Source organism: Theropithecus gelada, chromosome 15 (genome assembly GCF_003255815.1).
Source record: "Theropithecus gelada isolate Dixy chromosome 15, Tgel_1.0, whole genome shotgun sequence".
Classification (NCBI taxonomy): domain Eukaryota; kingdom Metazoa; phylum Chordata; class Mammalia; order Primates; family Cercopithecidae; genus Theropithecus; species Theropithecus gelada.
Genome location: NC_037683.1, coordinates 30,748,774 through 30,767,268, shown reverse-complemented (window position 1 = coordinate 30,767,268; position 18,495 = coordinate 30,748,774). Strand labels below are relative to the sequence as shown.

At 38.7% G+C, this 18,495-nt stretch overlaps 1 protein-coding gene and 1 non-coding gene across 2 annotated transcripts in view; both read right to left on the bottom strand.

Annotated features, from left to right (window-relative positions):
• Positions 1–1,167: 1,167 nt before the first annotated feature.
• SVEP1 (sushi, von Willebrand factor type A, EGF and pentraxin domain containing 1) overlaps positions 1,168–18,495 on the bottom strand; it is a 228,356-nt gene continuing 211,028 nt past the window's right edge. The window contains exons 44-48 of the mRNA XM_025359181.1: positions 14,720–14,890; positions 13,110–13,205; positions 11,216–11,311; positions 5,853–5,946; positions 1,168–2,485 (exon numbers count right to left, since the gene is read on the bottom strand). Coding sequence (XP_025214966.1) covers positions 2,464–2,485; positions 5,853–5,946; positions 11,216–11,311; positions 13,110–13,205; positions 14,720–14,890 — 479 coding nt within the window. The 3' untranslated portion in view covers positions 1,168–2,463. The remainder of the gene's footprint in view (positions 2,486–5,852; positions 5,947–11,215; positions 11,312–13,109; positions 13,206–14,719; positions 14,891–18,495) is intronic.
• On the bottom strand, positions 5,520–5,624 carry LOC112608856. The gene has a single exon (XR_003116129.1). It is a non-coding gene; the product is annotated as a U6 spliceosomal RNA (small nuclear RNA).

Below are 18,495 nucleotides of genomic sequence, written 5' to 3'. Positions count from 1 at the left end.
CAGTTCCCCTGGCTAGGAAAAGGGATTCCCTTCCCCCTTGCGCTTCCCAGGTGAGGCAATGCCTCGCCCTGCTTCAGCTCTCGCTGGTCGGGCTGCAGCAGCTGACCAGTACCGATTGTCCGGCACTCCCCAGTGAGACGAACCCAGTACCTCAGTTGAAAATGCCGAAATCACCGGTCTTCTGTGTCGCTGGCGCTGGGAGTTGGAGACTGGAGCTGCTCCTATTCAGCCATCTTGCTCCGCCCCAACAGTTCATTTTCATCTTTGTTAGGTTTTTGCATCAGAGTGGTATTTGGTAAATATCTGGCAAATATTACTCAATGTTTGTCATCTTTTCCAGCTTGTGGGATAGTTTATATAGCATGGTGAATGGCTCCCCCTTCAAAAATTCACTACAAGATATGTCTGTATGAAAGATTTTAAAATTTCTTTTTAAAATTTTTGTTTTCCTACACTGGTCTTCTCTGCATAGTATGGAAGATTAAAAAATAATATTCTTCAACTATTCTTAGTATCATTACTCTGTGACTCACATTTCTAAATAGTATTATTTCCACACCTCACTTGTATGGTGCTTTACTTCCTTATATTCTCTATATGCCAGGACTACTTTGACTTACTGTGAAGATATAAACCTTTCAGCCTATTCAAAGTAACCCAATACAACCTCCACTTTGAAGGTATACTTATTTAGTAGGTACTTTCAGAACTAAGTGTTGTTTCCAATTGTTTTCTTAGCTTAATTTTTTCTGGTACTATTTTTCTTATTACTCAGATTTGGGGCTGTATTTTCTCTTCTTTTCTTTTTGAAATAGGGTCTCACTTTGTCACCCAGGCTGGAGTGAAGTGGTGCGATCTCGGCTCACTGCAGCCTCAACCTCCCAGGTTCAAGCAATCCTCCTGCATCAGCCTCCCCAAGTAGCTGGAACTAGAGGTATGCATCGCCATGCCCAGCTCAGTTTTGTATTTTTTTTTTTTTTGTATTTATTTTTTTTAAGAGACGGGGTTTCTCCATGGTGCTCAGGCTAGTCTCGAACTACTGAGCTCAAGCTATCTGCCCACCTCAGTCTTCCAAAGTGCTAGGATTATAGGTGCAAGCCATTGCACCTAGCCTTTTTGACTATATTTTTATGTTTTTATGATTATAAATGACAAAGGTCAACATGGTTTGGAAGTTAATGGACTATGAGTAAATTTATTGGAAGGCAGACTCATAAGCGTGTAAGACTGGTCAAGAAAGTGAATGTCAAGAGAAAGAAGGAGGAGTCAATGGCTGAGGGATGCCTATGGTAGTGAAGAGAACCACTAGGAGAATCAAAATCTTTTTCATCTTTCTGCATTCCTCCATGGTGCTACAACACACTCCAAGGCCTGTATGGGAGCAGTTTTCCCAGAGGATGGAGGCAAGTTGATTGAGTTTCCTATTTTAAAACAAAATCTAGGGTTTGAGTTTATTTTCTGAAGTCTGGGGAAGTCTTCATCTTGGTACAAGTATTGTGATAGAGGTAGGTGACAGTAAGGACTGAGGGGCAGCTCAGCTTTCTCTTAGGTGGCTGCAATTCTCTTTTGCAGGTGGGACCAGGAGTACAGCTCTGGGGGACGTTTCCCATTTGCCTTTTTCCTTCTCTTTCCCTGTCTTCCCCTTCCTACCTCCTTTCTCCCAAAATAGTGAGTTGTGGCATTACCAGTCCAGGTATCAGCTCTCTGTTAATCTTCCAGTTCTTGCATTTCTTATTCCAGCCATGAGAAAGAAGGCTAGCACTTTCATTGTGAACCAATGTCATTATGCTGTTTCTCCACATCCACGAAGTTAATGCCTACGGCTTTTCAAATGTTGAGAAAAGAATTAGCCAGGCTACCCTAAGTACCAGGACATAATTATGTGGTGGAGAGTACTAGGTCCAACAGCTACTGTCTGATTCAGTGAAAGAAAAAACTTTTTTTATTACACATATTGTAAAGAAGATGGAACCAGAATGAAGGGGTCTCCTTTATTGTAAGGGTTCTCCCATGTGGTGCCAGTGGCACAGATGAAAGATCATGAGTCCTCTCTATGAATCCCTTGGCCACCTCATAAAATGGTACTATCCAGCAAAATATTATTTAGTAGCAAAATATATTTTAATTGAAAAATCATTTTAAGTAACTGAATAAAAACGTGTACCAGCAACTTTCCCAACAGACAGCAGAATATGTACATTTTGTGAGGGTAGAGCAGCATCTATTTAATATAATTTTTATATAGAAAATACAGGCATATTTAAAAATGGAAAACATGTAAGAAAGTATGTCACAAGGAATAACAAAATATATCACAAAATTAAAAAAGTAACCCCAAGTAACAAGTTTACTAAACAAGACCCAGCACCATGTTGGACTTTCTTTGCATAAGTTCCAGGATGCCCAGGAACTACCAAGAAGAGATGATCCTGCTTTTGGGAGAGCCGGCTGGTCGTGCAGTGGTTAAAACCCAGTCCTCCTTTTCCTGGAAAAAAAAAAAAGCAACCAAATAGATTCTAAAGAAGAAATTGAACTGAAGAGCTAACATCTCTTTAGGGGTTGATGAAAACAGGATTGAAAGTCCCAGATACCTGGGCATTATCTGTGATGTTTATAGGGATGGGGGTCATTCTTTGAGATAACTAAGAGGCATGCAGTGCTAACTTATGGAAAGATCTGAGAAGCATCAGACCTGAGTTTTAGTCTTGATTCTGCCACTAGTTTTCTATCTTACAATTCTCTCTTCTGTAAAATGAGAGGTTTGGACATAATGAACTTAAAGGTCTCTTAGTCCACTAAGAATCTATGGTTTTTAGTTACGGTATTTGCTTAGGATCAGTTTTCTGAAGATGTGCACAGAGGTCAGAGGAAACACAATTTCCTTCTGAACCACTGAATTATCTGGGAAAAAGGTTAGGTCAGTCTTATTTATCAGTACAGAAGGTTAAACATTGAGGGATTTAATGGATGCCATCAGGCATTTCTCTACCAGCTGACAATCATGCCAGGAAATTGCTCCATCTGTTAACAAGCCTTTACTGAGCAGTGATTTTTGTGCCTGTAGAAGGCACTAGGCATGTGTTTTTGTTTTTTAAAACAAGATCTTACTCTGTTGCCCAGGCTGGAGTGCAGTGGCACAGTCTTGGCTAACTGCAACCTCCGCCTCCTGGGTTCAAGCAATCCTCCCACCTCAGCCTCCTGAGTTAGCTGAGACTACAGGTGTATGCCACCATGCCTGGCTAATTTTTCTGGGTATTTTTTGTAGAGACGGGATCTTCCTATGTTGTTCAGGCTGGTCTTGAACTCCTGGATCCAAGTGATCTGCTTGCCTTGGCTTCCTAAATTGCTGGGATTACAGGTGTGAGCCATCACAGTCGGCCCAGCATACAAACTTTAAGGCACTCAGTCTCATAGGAGAGAAGGAAAAAATCATACGGTAACATTTATTGTTTCTTTCTCAGAAAAGCATTCTCCCCCTCCCACTCTCCTTTCTTCTGGGAATTGCCAGACTCTCTTCCCTTTTACCCAGTTTTTTGACAAAATTACCCTTTATGTTGGTACAACATAATCCAACCTAGGACAGTTCATTGATTCATGCTTGGCCATTGAATCAGTCTGGACCAACCATAGTACACTGGGACAGTGTACTATGTCTCTGGATACTGTATGGTGACATGTAAAAAATTCTGTAAGAAATTTTGTCCTGGCCGGGCATGGTGGCTCATGCCTGTGATCCCAGCATTTTGGGAGGCCAAGGTGGGTAAATCACCCGAGGTCAGGAGTTCGAGACCAGCCTGGCCAACATAGTGAAATCCCATCTCTACTAAAAATACAAAAATTAGCTGGGTGTGGTGGCGCATGCCTGTAGTCCCAGCTACTCAGGAGGCTGAGACAGAATTGCTTGAACCCAGGAGGAGGAGGTTGCAGTAAGCCGAGATTGCACACTGCACTCCAGCCTGGGCATCCGAGTGAGACTCTGTCTTTAGGGAAAAAAAAAAAAAAAAAAAACAGAGAAATTCTGTCCTTCCCTTCCATGTGAACCAAACAGAAGAAAACCACTCTGCAGCAAGACAGAGGATGGAGCAGACCCTGGAAGAGGTGGTGACATGGGAGGTGGAGAGGCACACTTGGCTTTCACGTCCCTAGTCTGGTCCTCCTGATGCTCAACCACTCCTTTGTCTTTGGGTTCCATACAAGGTCCCTCTCTTGTAATGATAAATCCTCTTCTTTGCTTAAACTGGTTAGAGTTTTAACAAGGATTACAGTATACGGAGGAGGAACCTGCCTGGTCCTCTGGGTTGCTAGTTAGCCTTCCCTTGAATGTGGGCTACACCTCTCAGCTTAATTTGCCATTATTTTTCTTGGATGCCTACATCAAACTTTTGCATAAAAATCTAGATCTTGTTTTTCTTATTAATGTACAATATTTTCATACAAGCTAATAATTATCCTTTCCTCAATCAAGAAAGAACTCCTATGGACAGGTTTTAAATCACGCAAACTCTCTCTGGACTTCCTTTTCTTTATCTCAAAAATGAAGAGGTTGAAATATAAAATCTAATATTTATAAGAAAGTACTAAATACTTTTTTTGAGTCACTGTTTTTTTTTTTTTCTCTTTTATTTCCTCTTTATTTGGCTCTCATTTTCTTAAATTCAACTCTGCTGTCAGGTAAAGGTATAATCTTGGCAGCTTCTTAATATATTTGTCCATTTCAAATTTGCTGTTTAGGGTTCAGTTTATTTTTTCTCTTTTTGCAGAGATGGCATACACTTGAGATGATGTGAGGAAATTCACTGGCATTACTGTAATTGCTTTTTTATATTTGCAAGTTGACTTTGACATTCCAATCAAAATAACAAACCAGGAAATGAAAAATAAAAGTTGTTTTCAGTTAACTGAATTTTTCTCACTTTAAAAAATGAATATGGAAATACCCATTTGTTTTTAATGAGTCCTATATGATGGGGGTAAGTGTACATAATACAAATCTAAGTGCAGGGATGTATATTGAAAGTCTTAAAACATAGCTGATAATATTTCAACATTGCAACATTGGTGAGGACAACGTTTGATTGTTGAAAATATTTTATCTGTGGTATGGCACAATATGGCTGATGATTTTACTGATGTTTAAATATATATAAATGATCTTTTAACTATTTTTCCCTTTGACTTATTTTTGTGATAGTATTTTTAAACCATAATATGTATCTGGTCAGAAATGAGAAACCAATGAAAAAACATATTTTTACATAATCATTTTGTAGTCAATGAAATGCTACGTATATAAACACTAAAACATAAAACAAAAATATTTTACTTTAAAATAAACATTTCCTATCAATTCAGTATGATTTTTATTGTAATGAAGAACTTAAACATCCATTGGGTCATTTTCAATAAAATATATTGTCTATTTATTTTACATCCTTGCATCTGTAGGATGCAATCTTCTGTTCAAGAAGATGATTTATTTATTTATTTATATAACCCATTTTTTCTTTTTTTTAATTGCAAAAAATGTGGAATGCTTCAAAAATTTGTGTGTCATCCTCTAGCATGGGTCATACTAATCCTCTATGAAGTTCCAGTTTTAGAATATGTGCTGCTGAAGTCAGCACAAGACTGCTTAAGTTTGAGACATTCTTGTTTTATTTGTCAATCCTGAACTAATATTTCTTAGCTTTGGTTTTAGTTCAAATTTAGAGAGCATGTCTCAAAATGGATATTTTCACATACAAAATACTTACAGTCAAACTAGATAGAGATAACTTCTGGCTCTTATGACAATTTACTTGAATTTTAGAGTCTTCATGTTACAGGTGAACATTAGTTTTTGGTTATCTTACCTGGAACAGTTATGTCCTGTCCAAGAAGAAAGACAATGACATCGGTTTGGTCTTACACATTTTCCACCATTTAAGCAGGGAGACTGGCAAACAGCTGGAATAAAAAGCCCACACATTTATTTAATACTTAGCAATCCTCACAATATCCATAAAGGCACATAGGATAAGATTTGCCTCTACTTCCTGCAGCAGCCACTGCTGGTCTTCATATACCGTTAGCATTATCCATTTCTGCTGCTCTGCTTGACCTCACATCCTTATGTGGTACTACCTCCCTTTTTCCTTCCAAGCTGGTCAGTTTTTCACATTTAAGTCCCAGATTAAGTTCTATATACTTATTGAAGGCTTTGCTGATCACTCCAAGTCCACTGATTTTCCTCTTCTCTAATCTTTTTTTATTTATGCCACCAATCTGACACTTTGAGCATTTTGAAGTATAAATTTTGTGTGTTCAATTAGCTTGTACATTTCTTCCTTTTTTAAAAATTTCTTGCCACTGACTTGAAGCTCAAGACTGTAAATTCCTCAAGGGAGTTAGCATTGAACTCTATGATTGACTGGGTGATTAAGTCAGACGTCAACTTTTAAGACAATAAATTAGGCACAAGGATTGTCTAAACTAACAGATGATTCAACATCCCTTTGTGTTTGGCAAGGAGACACATTTCACGGTGTCAGCTTTAACTGGAATTACAGAAACTGGTTAGCCACAGATAAAACCCTGAGAGGACACCGAATGATTTACTATCTAGGTGCCTTTCTCACAAATCCATAATCTCATAACCAAACTCTTCATCTGCATACCTTTGTTAAAAAACCTGAAGATGCTGAAAATTCATCATGACCTAATACCAGCAAGTGTAACATATCAAAGAGAAAGGAGAACTCCTTGTAGGAAGGAAGTGAAATGTCTGTTGGGAGAAAGCTGGAAATAAGAACCATTCCAATCCCTGTAGCACAGAAAGGCAGGCTCTTTCCTGGATGAAAAACTCCTTTTTGGTGAAATGTAAGTAAATGTCATTTCTTCAGTCATTCATTCATAAAATATGGAGAAAATGTCTGTTAAGCAAGTAGCAGGCACTCGATAAGCACTGGTCCTTGTCCGGACAGAACAAGAGAGAGGACAAGAAGTAAAATACGCCTTTCCCCTTGGGGAGCTCTCTTGGTAAGATTAAGAGCTGGCCAGCAGAATGCACTTATTAGCAATCTCATGGGAAAGAAAATTATGAAACAAAGCAGGATTAAAACAAGCAAAAATAAAACTCAGTAACTGAAAACAAACTCTCCATAGTTTCTGCTTGCTGATATAAGAACACATTACTCTTTTTCAGGACTATGCTGATTTAGCAGTGCCTGACTGCACTAACAAACTAGTTGTTACTTTTACTTCTTTGTCTAAAAACTTAATCCTCCTTCCCTATCACATCGGTGGTCCCAGTGTTCATTCAGGGCCATCTTTTCATGTCGTGTGTCTTCTGCAGTCTTATTTTTCCCCCCATGGGTATCTTTCAATGATGACTTATAAATCTCTATCTTCATCTAAATGAATTTTCTGAGAACCTAAACTATCATCCAACTGCCTATCACTCCCCCTGTAGGTTTCACAGTCCCCTCAAACTCAGTGTGTCCATACTTAACTCCTTATGGCTTCTCCTGGCTTCTCCATCCCAGTAAATGGCATCACCTTCCACTCCAATGCCCAAGCTGGAAACAGCTTTTACTCTTCCAAGTAGTTTTGATTCTATGTGGATTCTACCCCTCACAATAGATCTGTAACCAAGTAGCACTGATTCTTACTCTTTACTGTCTCTCAAATCTGCTCTTTTGTGGTTGTTTCTCCTGACTTCATGAATTCTTGCCAATTCTGCTTTTACAACCCCCTCAACGAATCTCTCTATTGTAAGTCTTGCTTTCTTCCACTTTTCATACTGCTGCCAAAATCAGTTTTCTAAAAGAAAATCCGATCACATGATTTTCCTGCTTAAGATCCTTCAGTGGCTTCTGTTGCTCTCAACGCATAATTCAGCATCTTGCACTTGGCATGCGATGCGTTTCCTGATCTGGTGCTGCCCATCTTTAGAGCTTCATTCCAGCCACTCCCCTGCATTTCCTCTATGGCTTTGGTTATCCTTTGCTGAACACACCTGTGTATTTTGTGATTCATGCTTTTAGCTGCCACGATTTTCTTCTGGTGACTCCTTTTGTTTCTCCTCAGATTCTATGCTTGCGAAGCTTTTTCTGAACTTTGACATTTGGTTAGTTTACCCATTTTCACTGTTGTCACAGCCCATTTTATAGATTTTGATTAGCCTCTATCTTAACATATCCTAGTTATCTATTTACAGGCCATTCCGTATCCCTTCCCCTTTCCTAGATTGAAATTCTGGAGAGCAGGAGCCCCTGTTTTATATGCTTATGATATGCTTAGTACTTAGGGGTATAAATAGGATCTATGCTGAGGTAGCTGCTGTAAGATTTGGAAAAACAAAGACCATAGTCAGTGTCATTAAGGAGCATATTCTTATTAGACAGCTAAGGTGTAAAAGAAAGCCACATAAATCAGATCCATTTATTAGCTTTAAACTGCATGATTATAACTAGTTGTGTAACATTTATAGAAATGGAATGTTAGAAAGTAGATTATTGTGATATTGAACAAGTTTTGAGATCAGAGGAAACTTAGGCAGGACTTGGGGGTTGAGTGAGGCTAGAATAGGTGGAGGAAAGAGGCAGATCATGTGCACATGTAAGGAGACTGGGGAGAACAGGCTGCTTGCAGGGGTAGTGAGAAAACTGTCACTGCAGGGCACAGTGTATAATGGTAGGATAATAAGTGAGTTGTGCTTCAGGTGTGCTGAAGCTGGCTTATGCAGTACCTTGGAAGTCAAAAGAATTCAGGGTGGATGTGGAGACTAAAATAGAGAACCATTTAACCAGGGCAAAGACATGCCAAAGTAGTACACTGATGATGTTCAGTCTGGAGGGACATGGTGACGAGAAGGTCAACTGGGCCATGATCCAGAATCTTTTACTGGCTGGAGACAGTGGTGTGGAGTAGAATGAGGGATGCTGAGCAGGAATGAACAAAAATAGTGACGGTGCTGTAACCTCAGATGAAAGGGAGGGTGAGTCAAGAGTAATTCATTCATTACTTGCACCAGTAAGGTACCCGGAAAAAAGCAAAGCTTGTTTATAGATGAGCAGGAGAAACGTGGGTAAATACCATAGTTGATTTGTTATAAACAAACACTGTATAGACTGCTTTCAGAGTCTCAAATAAGGCCTTCAAATTCAGCCTCAGAACATTTTTCCTTCTCTACCTTCATGAATGGCTCAATTTTGGCTTTAAGTGGGTTGATGACTGCCTGTCTGCTTTTGTCTATAATGGTACTTTTCAGTCTCATTTTTCTGGTTTACTTATTAATAGTGCCTCTTTTACTCTCAAAAATGTCCTGGTTTAGACGCTAAGTTATATGGTCTTCCCAGTCTTAGGGTTCATGACAAGCTCTGGTGTCAGGAAGCCCTGTCTATACTTTACATGCCATTTACATTTTACTCCACTGAGGAAGTGGTATAAACATTGTTTATAGGCAGAATAGTGGTATGTCAGAATTAATACTTAATAAATATAGCAAGTCCTATTTTTTAAATGGTGGCTTAAAATTTTTAGGACATTAGAAAGATAGTTTGTCATTTTAAATTGAGTTATTTGATATTTACTAAAAATACCTACTATATTTGGGCACTATGCTAAGCACTGGGGATATAAAGGTGATAAAATCCTTGCCCTTAGGTGGTGTATAATCTAGTGGGGGAAGGGATAGATAATCAAGCAAATGAACAGATGTCAAAGTAAGTGGGCCAAATGCTGTATTTGAGGTCTGCAAGAGGTGCTAAGAGAATGTTTGTTACGAATCAATCAACTATCATTTGTTACTGTTGTCCATGATAAGAAACCATCTCTTTGATGAGTTTTGTAATTTTTTTCCTTTTTTCTTTAAACTTTTTTTTAACTTTTAGGTTCAAGGTCTGTTGTATAAGTACACTTGTGTCATGGGAGTTTGCTGTACAGATTATTTCATCACTCAGGTACTAAGCCTAGTTCCCAATAGTTATTTTTTTCTGATCCTCTCCTTCCTCCCACCCTCTACCCTCCAGTAGGCTTCAGTGTCTATTGTTCCTCTCTCTGTGTTCATATGTTCTGATCATTTAGCTCCCACCATTTAGCTCCCACTTATAAGTGAGAACGTGTGGTATTTGGTTTTCTGTTCCTGCGTTAGTTTTCTAAGGATGATGGCCTCCAGCTCCATCCATATCCCATGATCTCATTCTTTTTTATGGCTGCAGGGCTGTTACTAAAAAGTAAAAAAATAGGCTGGATGCAGTGGCTCATGCCTGTAATCTCAACACTTTGGGAGGTCAAGGTGGGTGGATCACTTGAGGTCAGGAGTTCAAGATCAGCCTGGCCAACGTGATTAAACTCTGTCTCTACTAAAAATAGAAAAATTAGCAGGGTGTGACAGAAGGTGCCTGTAATCCCATCTACTTGGGAGGCTGAGGCAGGAGAATCACTTGAACCTGGGAGGTGGAGGTTTCAGTGAGTCAAGATCACGCCACCGCACTCCAGCCTGGGTGACCAGAGTGAAACTCTGTCTCGAAAAACAACAAAACAAAACAAAACAGATGCTGGCGAGGTTGTGGAGAAAAGGGAACACTTATACACTGTTGGTAAGAGTATAAATTAGTTCAACCATTGAGGAAAGCAGTATGGCGATTCCTCAAAGACCTAAAAACAGAACTACCATTCAACCCAGCAATCCCATTACTGGGTATATACCCAAGGGAATAGAAATCATTCTACCATAAAGACACATGCATGTGTATTGCAGCACCATGCACAATAGCAAAGACATGGAATCAATCTAAATACTCATCAATGGTAGACTGGATAAAGTGATTTTTTAAAAAAATTTTAACTTAAATTGTATTTATGTATAACCTTGTTCTTTCTAAAGAGTAAGCATGAATTTAGTAATTTAGCTTCTCAGAGATTAAAATAAATATTCTGAACCTCTGTGTAATGTCTTCTCTATGCTCTGCAAAATGAAGCAGATGACATAAAGAAGACAGATAATTGAGTCGACTTAGATGCTATTCTTTGGCACATGACTGGCAAACGTGTTTAGGCAACCATAAAATTCAGTGTTGAGACACCAATTGAGGGATCATCTTGAGGAATTTTTGAGAAACATCAGTACTTTTTCACTTTACCACCACTTCTGAGTCTGAGTCATACTCTTTAATGTCCTCTGGAGTTTCATGGGATTGAGCCACCAAGAAAACAAACCATGAAAGAGGCCTACCTATATGACAGCGAGACCCCGTCCAGCCAGGCGGGCAGTCACACTGGTAAGGGGCCACACAGCGACCTCCGTTCAGACAGGGAAGAATGCAGATTGCTAAAAAAAAAAAAAAGGGAGCGGGGGTTGAAATGGCATTGATCAAAATACACATCTCAGATAGGTTCAAGAGTTCAGAAAACATTTTGCAGGAGTGAAACCTTATATGACTCACTAAATAACTTTCCTGCATGTGCTCTGCTTATTAATGAGTATCACTGGGAAAACACAATCAGGAAAGTAAGCCTGGATTCTTAGCCAGATATAATGACTCTAAGGCCAAATCCTCTTTCAGTGAAGACACTCAGTAATCAGTGTCTGCAAAGTGCTTTGCTTTAACTCTTCACAAAATAAGCAGAACGGTCTCCATTTATTATAGTTTCAAATTTCCATTACAAATTACATAACATGTTCTAAGACGATTTGGCTGCCTTGAGGCTCTCTTCCTGTCTTGAACTAAATGTGAGAATGGGAATCAGATGGGCTATAACATAGGGTTGGAGTTTGCAACATTTTGGTAGCAATGGGACAACACACCCTTGATTTCCGAGAAGCTGAAGCCTGATGGTGACTGAATGATGCCTCCCCTACACTGTCCGTGACTATCATTCCTCCTCCTAGAAACAAATTGAAATCTTTAAAGAGGCATAGTCTGTTTAAAAGATGTGAGATTGTTGCCTTGCTCCTCAAAATCAAGTTCCCTAACCAATAGTCTTGGCATCACCTAGGAGTTGGTTAGCAACGCAGATGTCAGGTGCCAACCCAGATCTGCTGATCTCCCAGATGATCTGCATGCACAGCAAAGCTTGGGAAGCCCTGGTGTAATGAAGGAGGGCAGGCATATGCTCAGTGAGCCAGGCCAGCTAAGCCAGCCAACCCAGGCCTGTCATGAGGTACCCCAAAGTCAAAGCTCACTAAGTCTTTGGACTCTTGACACAAGAACAGGTTAAGTCTGTGAGCTCTAGGTGAAATGGAATGATTGGGGTGAGCTGGAAGAGAAAAGTGTGATTTCTCTTCTTTTTTAATCACTTGAGAATACTTGTTTTGGTGAGTTGTTAGCAGCCTAAATTTATTTCCATCATACATTTTCCTTTATAGATTAGTTGAAAAAGTCACACTTAAAACATTTTAGTCTCTTACAAAATTTCTGCCCTTTAGGAAAAACTGGTATAGACCAATGGCCATCACATGAATCACTCTTAATGGCTTATATACACTGCTCCCATTGAAATATGAAACCATTTTATCCTTATATATATTTTAAGATATTGAAATAAAGTGTAGTTGAGATATTTAAAAAATTTAACATCATTATCTATACCTCCCTGGAATTTCAAATTCAAATGTGTTTCTATAAGGATCAAAATTCTATATTAATTTACCAAGTATGGATATAGGAGTGCCAGCTTTCCTTATTTTCTTAATTAGTATAAACCATTCTTAACAACAAAGAGGAAATGGTGAGCTGCAAATATTACCTGCAAAGTACATGTTTTGCAGTGGTGCCCGTTTACACCAACTGTAGCAATGACTGACATAGCACATAGTAGACCCTGAGTTAAGGGAAGAGGATGGCTTGGAGACTTTACAACAAGCTCCTTCTCAAGAAGACTTTTGCAAATTTGTGCCAGGGAGCATGTGAAGATGACTTTAGATGGATCTTAATAACAGTATTTTCAAAGTCATGAATATTTTAGATCTTCTGCAACCTATTGACACATATGTGCACTGTTTGGTGTGGACAAGGACTTACAGCAAATGAATTCTTCCCAACACTACAACCATTTCCTGGTAACTCCCCTCAGGTGGGAGCATCCAGGCAATTTGTCAGGACACAAAGCTCTGAAGAGCAACTCACGTTCTTCACAGAGGCGCCCCATCCAGCCCTCTGGACAGGAACAAGCATTTGGGCGTTGGCAGATGCCCCCATTCTGACATGGGAATCGACAGACGGCTGGAAAAGAAGCAGGATGGGTCACAAATGTAGGGAATTATGGAAGGGAAGGAGTCAGAAAATAGGATTCCTCATTTATATTTCATACTATTTCCTTGAGTCAAGCTTTCAGGAAGAGAAACAAAAATCGAATCTCAAGAGGAAATTTCAGTATGTGGAGAAATACAGCATTATATTGGCTGCTATTATTGCAGTTTTCCCTGTAGCTTTATTAAGGTACAACAAATAAAAATTGTATATATTTAAGGTTTACGACCTGATGTTTTGATTTATGTATAAATCGTGAAATAATCACAAGTGAGCTAATTAGCACATTCATCCCCTCACATAGTTATTGTTTTCTATCTTTTTTTGTGGTGAGAACACAAGATCTATCCTTTCAGCAAACTTTCAATATACAATACAGTATTGTTAACTACAGTCACATTGCTGGATGTTAGAACTCTAGAACTTATTCATCTTGCATAACTGAAACTTTGATACTTTGACTAACATCTCCCTATCCTTACCCCCCTCCCAGCTCCTGGGAACCACCATCTACTCTCTGCTTCTTTGAGGTGGACTATTTTAGATTGCACCCATCAGCAAAATCGGGCGGTGTATGTCATTCTGTGTCTGGCTTATTTTATGTAGCATGATGTCCTCCAGGTTAATCTATGTGTTGTAAATGGCAGGATTTTCTTCTTTTATAAAGCTGAATAATATTTCATTGTGTCTACCTATTTTTATCTACATGTCTATCTAATCTATCTTCTTATCATCATCATCCTTCTATCAGCACACACTTTTTTTAATCCATTTATCTGTCAACAGACATTTATGTTGTTTCAATATCACACACACAACACTCATTCTGACTTTAGAATTTAATTGAAGTCTGGGATATTCCTTTAAGATGTCCCCCCTCAACAACTCTCTCAAAAGGCTTTACATTCTCTTACATCCCATGTATCGATGATCTCACTTCTTATTGTTGCTGTCAGACAATGAATCCTCTTTCTCGTGTGATAGCCCCTGTTTCTTTTGAGGCTCATGCCATTCATCCATTGACTTCCTCAATATTTCTTGCCTCACCAGTTATTAAAGTCCAAATCTGAACACTGTTTATGTGGTCAACTCATCCAACAACTCAATTATTCTTGTAGTTCCTTGGTTATATCTGTGTATACTAGCGTACTTCTTGACTTTTAGCAAATATTTGTAGAATGAATGAAATTATTATGATGTATAAAAACTATATTTTATTAGAAAAGTGTAAGTTTTAGAAGGACATAATACTAGGGTGCCTCATTACCTCTTTCTGTTTTGCAGAATTTCAAGCACAGAACCTCAGAGTTCTGTGTGCTTTTAAAACTCAAACCATAACATTAAAAGAAAATGACACAGCTGCTAAAAGAAATTTTAAAGCCAAGGAAAAATAAAGCAGCATGCATATTAATTGTTGGACAAATCAGATTTCTATACACATTTCCCCGCAATTTCACTAAGAAATAACCATGCAAATATTTCCTTACCTCTGCAAATAGGAGGTGATGTCCATGTTCCATTTTCTAAACAAACACTCCTTAGGGAACCCTCCAACATGTATCCACTGTAACATGAGTAGGTGATCATGTCTCCGTATTGATAATGTACGCCTCGAGCAATTGCATTTTCTACGTGAGCTGGTGGACCACACGAGATTTCTACAGGAAAACAAAACAACAATTAAGCTTGTGCTATTAACACAGACTGAGAACACAGTCTCATCTTGCAGAATGAATTAAAGAGCAAAAATAAAATACATAAGGGAAACATTTTCACCTACTTCTCTAGAATAGTAAGAACTAAATAATTAACTGCTGCTGTTGAGAAAAATTAGACATACAAAGATAAAAGGTTTTTTGTCTTCTGATTCAAATGTTGAAGGACAGTCTATTTTAAACCTAAGGAAAGCAGTCTGTAGGACACCAAGAATTAGCTCTTGTACCTTGTCAGATAACTGGCTGCAAGAGACTTTCAAAACAGGATGCTTGTTAAATGAGGAGAGAAAGCATGATGATTGTAGTCTACTGCTTCAGAGTAAAGATCATTAATTGTAGTACTGCATATTGTATCAGGGCTATTTTGTTAATGCCTAGAACAGTGCCTAGCATGCAACATGCTCTTGAAAATGAGTCAATGAATGAATATTGTCTCTAGTCTATAGATGCTCAATGAGTACAACTTGATCCGGTTTATGAAGTTCAAGGTTTCATGTTACTTTTCCTCTTTTCAATACTGTAAAAGAGTGACTTTCGGCTGGGTGCAGTGGCTCAAGCCTGTAATCCCAGCACTTTGGGAGGCCGAGACGGGCGGATTACGAGGTCAGGAGATCGAGACCATCCTGGCTAACACGGTGAAACCCTGTCTCTACTAAAAAAATACAAAAAACTAGCCGGGCGAGGTGGCGGGCGCCTGTAGTCCCAGCTACTCCGGAGGCTGAGGCAGGAGAATGGCATAAACCCGGGAGGCGGAGCTTACAGTGAGCTGAGATCCGGCCACTACACTCCAGCCTGGGCGACAGAGCGAGACTCTGTCTCAAAAAAAAAAAAAAAAAGTGACTTTCTGCTTTTGGGATCTGTGTTAGATTAGATGATAATCCTCTCTTTTTGAAAGGGACATGTGATATATATTTAAATAGAAATTTTTACAACTGATACTGTTTTGAGAATTTTACAAGAAGCCTTAAGATAATTAGAATTATTCCATGGTGGGGCACAAGGCAAGGGCTAGACTGGTGTCAGGATTCTAATCAGAATCTAGTTTGTTCAACTTTTGAATGAAGAGTCCTTATAAGCTGGCTTCTAAAAGGTCACTTTGTTGTCATAATACTACCAAAAACTTGTTAGGGGAGATAATGAATTTGTATGATTTTTCTAAATTTTTTTCCCCTCTAAGGTGGACAAAATACCTACTATGCAACAGAAATCAGAAGGAAATAAATGAATTATGTTTACTGATTTGCATATGTTGAACCAGCCTTGCATCCAGGGGAAGAAGGCAACTTTTTTTTTTTTTTTTTTTTGATGTGCTGCTGGATTTGGTTCTCCAGTATTTTATTGAGGATTTTTGTATTGATGTTCATCGGGGAAATTGGCCTGAAGTTTTTTTTCTTGTATTTCTGCCAGGTTTTGGTATCAGAATGATGCTGGCCTCATAAAATGAGTTAGGCAGGAGTCCCTCCTTTTCAATTGTTTGGAATAGTTTCTGAAGGAATGGTACCAGCTACTCTTTGTACCACTGGGAGAATTCAGCTGTAAATCTGTCTGGTCCTTGGCTTCTTTTGGTTGGTAGGCTATTTAGTACTGCGTCAATTTCAGAACTGGTTATTGGCCTATTCAGGAATTCAACTTTTTCCTGCTTCAGTCTTGCAAGGGTGCATGTGTCCAGGAATTTATCCATTTCTTCTAGATTTTCTAGTTTATGTGCATAGAGGTATTTATAGTATTCTCTGATGGTTGTTTGTATTTCTGTGGCGTCAGTGGTGATATCCCCTTTATCATTTTTTATTGTGTTTATTTGATTCTTCTCTCTTTTCTTATTAGTCTAGCTAGCGGTCTATTTTATTACTTTTTTCAAAAAAACAGCTCCTTGATTAATTCATTGTTTTGAAGGGTTTTTCATGTATCTCCTTCAGTTCTGCTCTGATCTTGGTTATTTCTTGTCTTCTGCTAGCTTTAGGGTTTGCTCTTGGTTCTCTAGTTCTTTTAGTTGTGACGTTAGGGTGTCAATTTGAGATCTTTCTACCTTTATGATGTGGGCATTTAGTGCTATACATTTCCCTTTAACACTGCTTTAACTGTGTCCCAGAGATTCTGGTACATTGTCTCATTGTTCTCATTGCTTTCAAAGAACTTGATTTCTTTCTTAACTTCATTATGTACCCAGGAGTCATTCAGAAGCAAGATTGTTCAATTTCCACGTTGTTGTGTGGTTTTGAGTTTCTTAATCCTGAGTTCAAATTTGATTGAGCTGTGGTCTAGAGAATGTTATGATTTCAGTTGTTTTGCCTTTGCTGAGGAGTGTTTTACTTCCAATTATGTGATAAATTTTAGAGTAAGTGCTGTGTAGCAATGAGAAGAATGTATATTCTGTTGTTTGGGGGTGGAGAGTTCTGTAGATGTCTATCAAGATCACTTGATCCAGAGCTGAGTTCAAGTCCTGAATATCCTTGTTAATTTTCTGTCTCGATGATCTAATATTGACAGTGGGGTGTTAAAGTCTCCCACTATTATTGTGTAAATGTCAAAGTCTATTTGTAGGTCTCTAAGAACTTGATTTATGAATTTGGGTGCTCCTGTACTGGGTGCATATATATTTAGGATAGTTAGTTCTTCTTGTTGAACTGAACACTTTACCATTATGAAATGCCCTTCTTTGTCTTTTTTGATCTTTGCTGGTTTAAAGTCTGTTTTGTCAGAAACTAGAATTACAACCCCTGTTTTTTTTCTGCTTTTCATATGCTTGGCATTTTGTGTCTTTCAACTGGGGGCATTTAACTCATTTATATTTAAGGTTAGCATTGTTATGTGTGAATTTGATCCTGTCATCATGATGTTAGGTGGTTATTTTGCAGACTTGTTAATGTAGTTGCTTCATCTTGTTATGATCTTTGTACTTCAGCGTGTTTTTTAAAATACTTTATGTTCTAGGGTACATGTGCACAACGGGCAGGTTTGTTATATATGTATACAGGTGCCATGTTAGTGTGCTGCACCCACTAACTCGTCATTTACATTAGGAATATCTCCTAATGCTATCCCTCCCCCCACCCCCATCTCACAACAGGCCCTGGTGTATGATGTTCCCCTTCCTGTGTCCAAGTGATCTCATTGTTCAATTCCCACCTATGAGTGAGAACATGCGGTGATTGGTTTTCTGTTCTTGCGATAGTTTGCTGAGAATGATGGTTTCCAGTTGCATCCATGTCCCTACAGAGGACATGAACTCATCATTTTTTATGGCTGCATAGTATTCCATGGTGTATATGTGCCACATTTTCTTTTTTTAAATTATACTTTAAGTTCTAGGGTACATGTGCACAACATGCAGGTTTCTTACATATGTATACATGTGCCATGTTGGTGTGCTGCACCCATTAACTCATTTACATTAGGTATATCTCCTAATGCTATCCCTCCCCCACCCTGCTCCCCACAATAGGCCCCTATGTGTGATGTTCCCCTTTCAGAGTCCAAGTGATCTCATTGTTCAATTCCCACGTATGAGTGAGAACATGCAGTGTTTGGTTTTCTGTTCTTCTGATAGT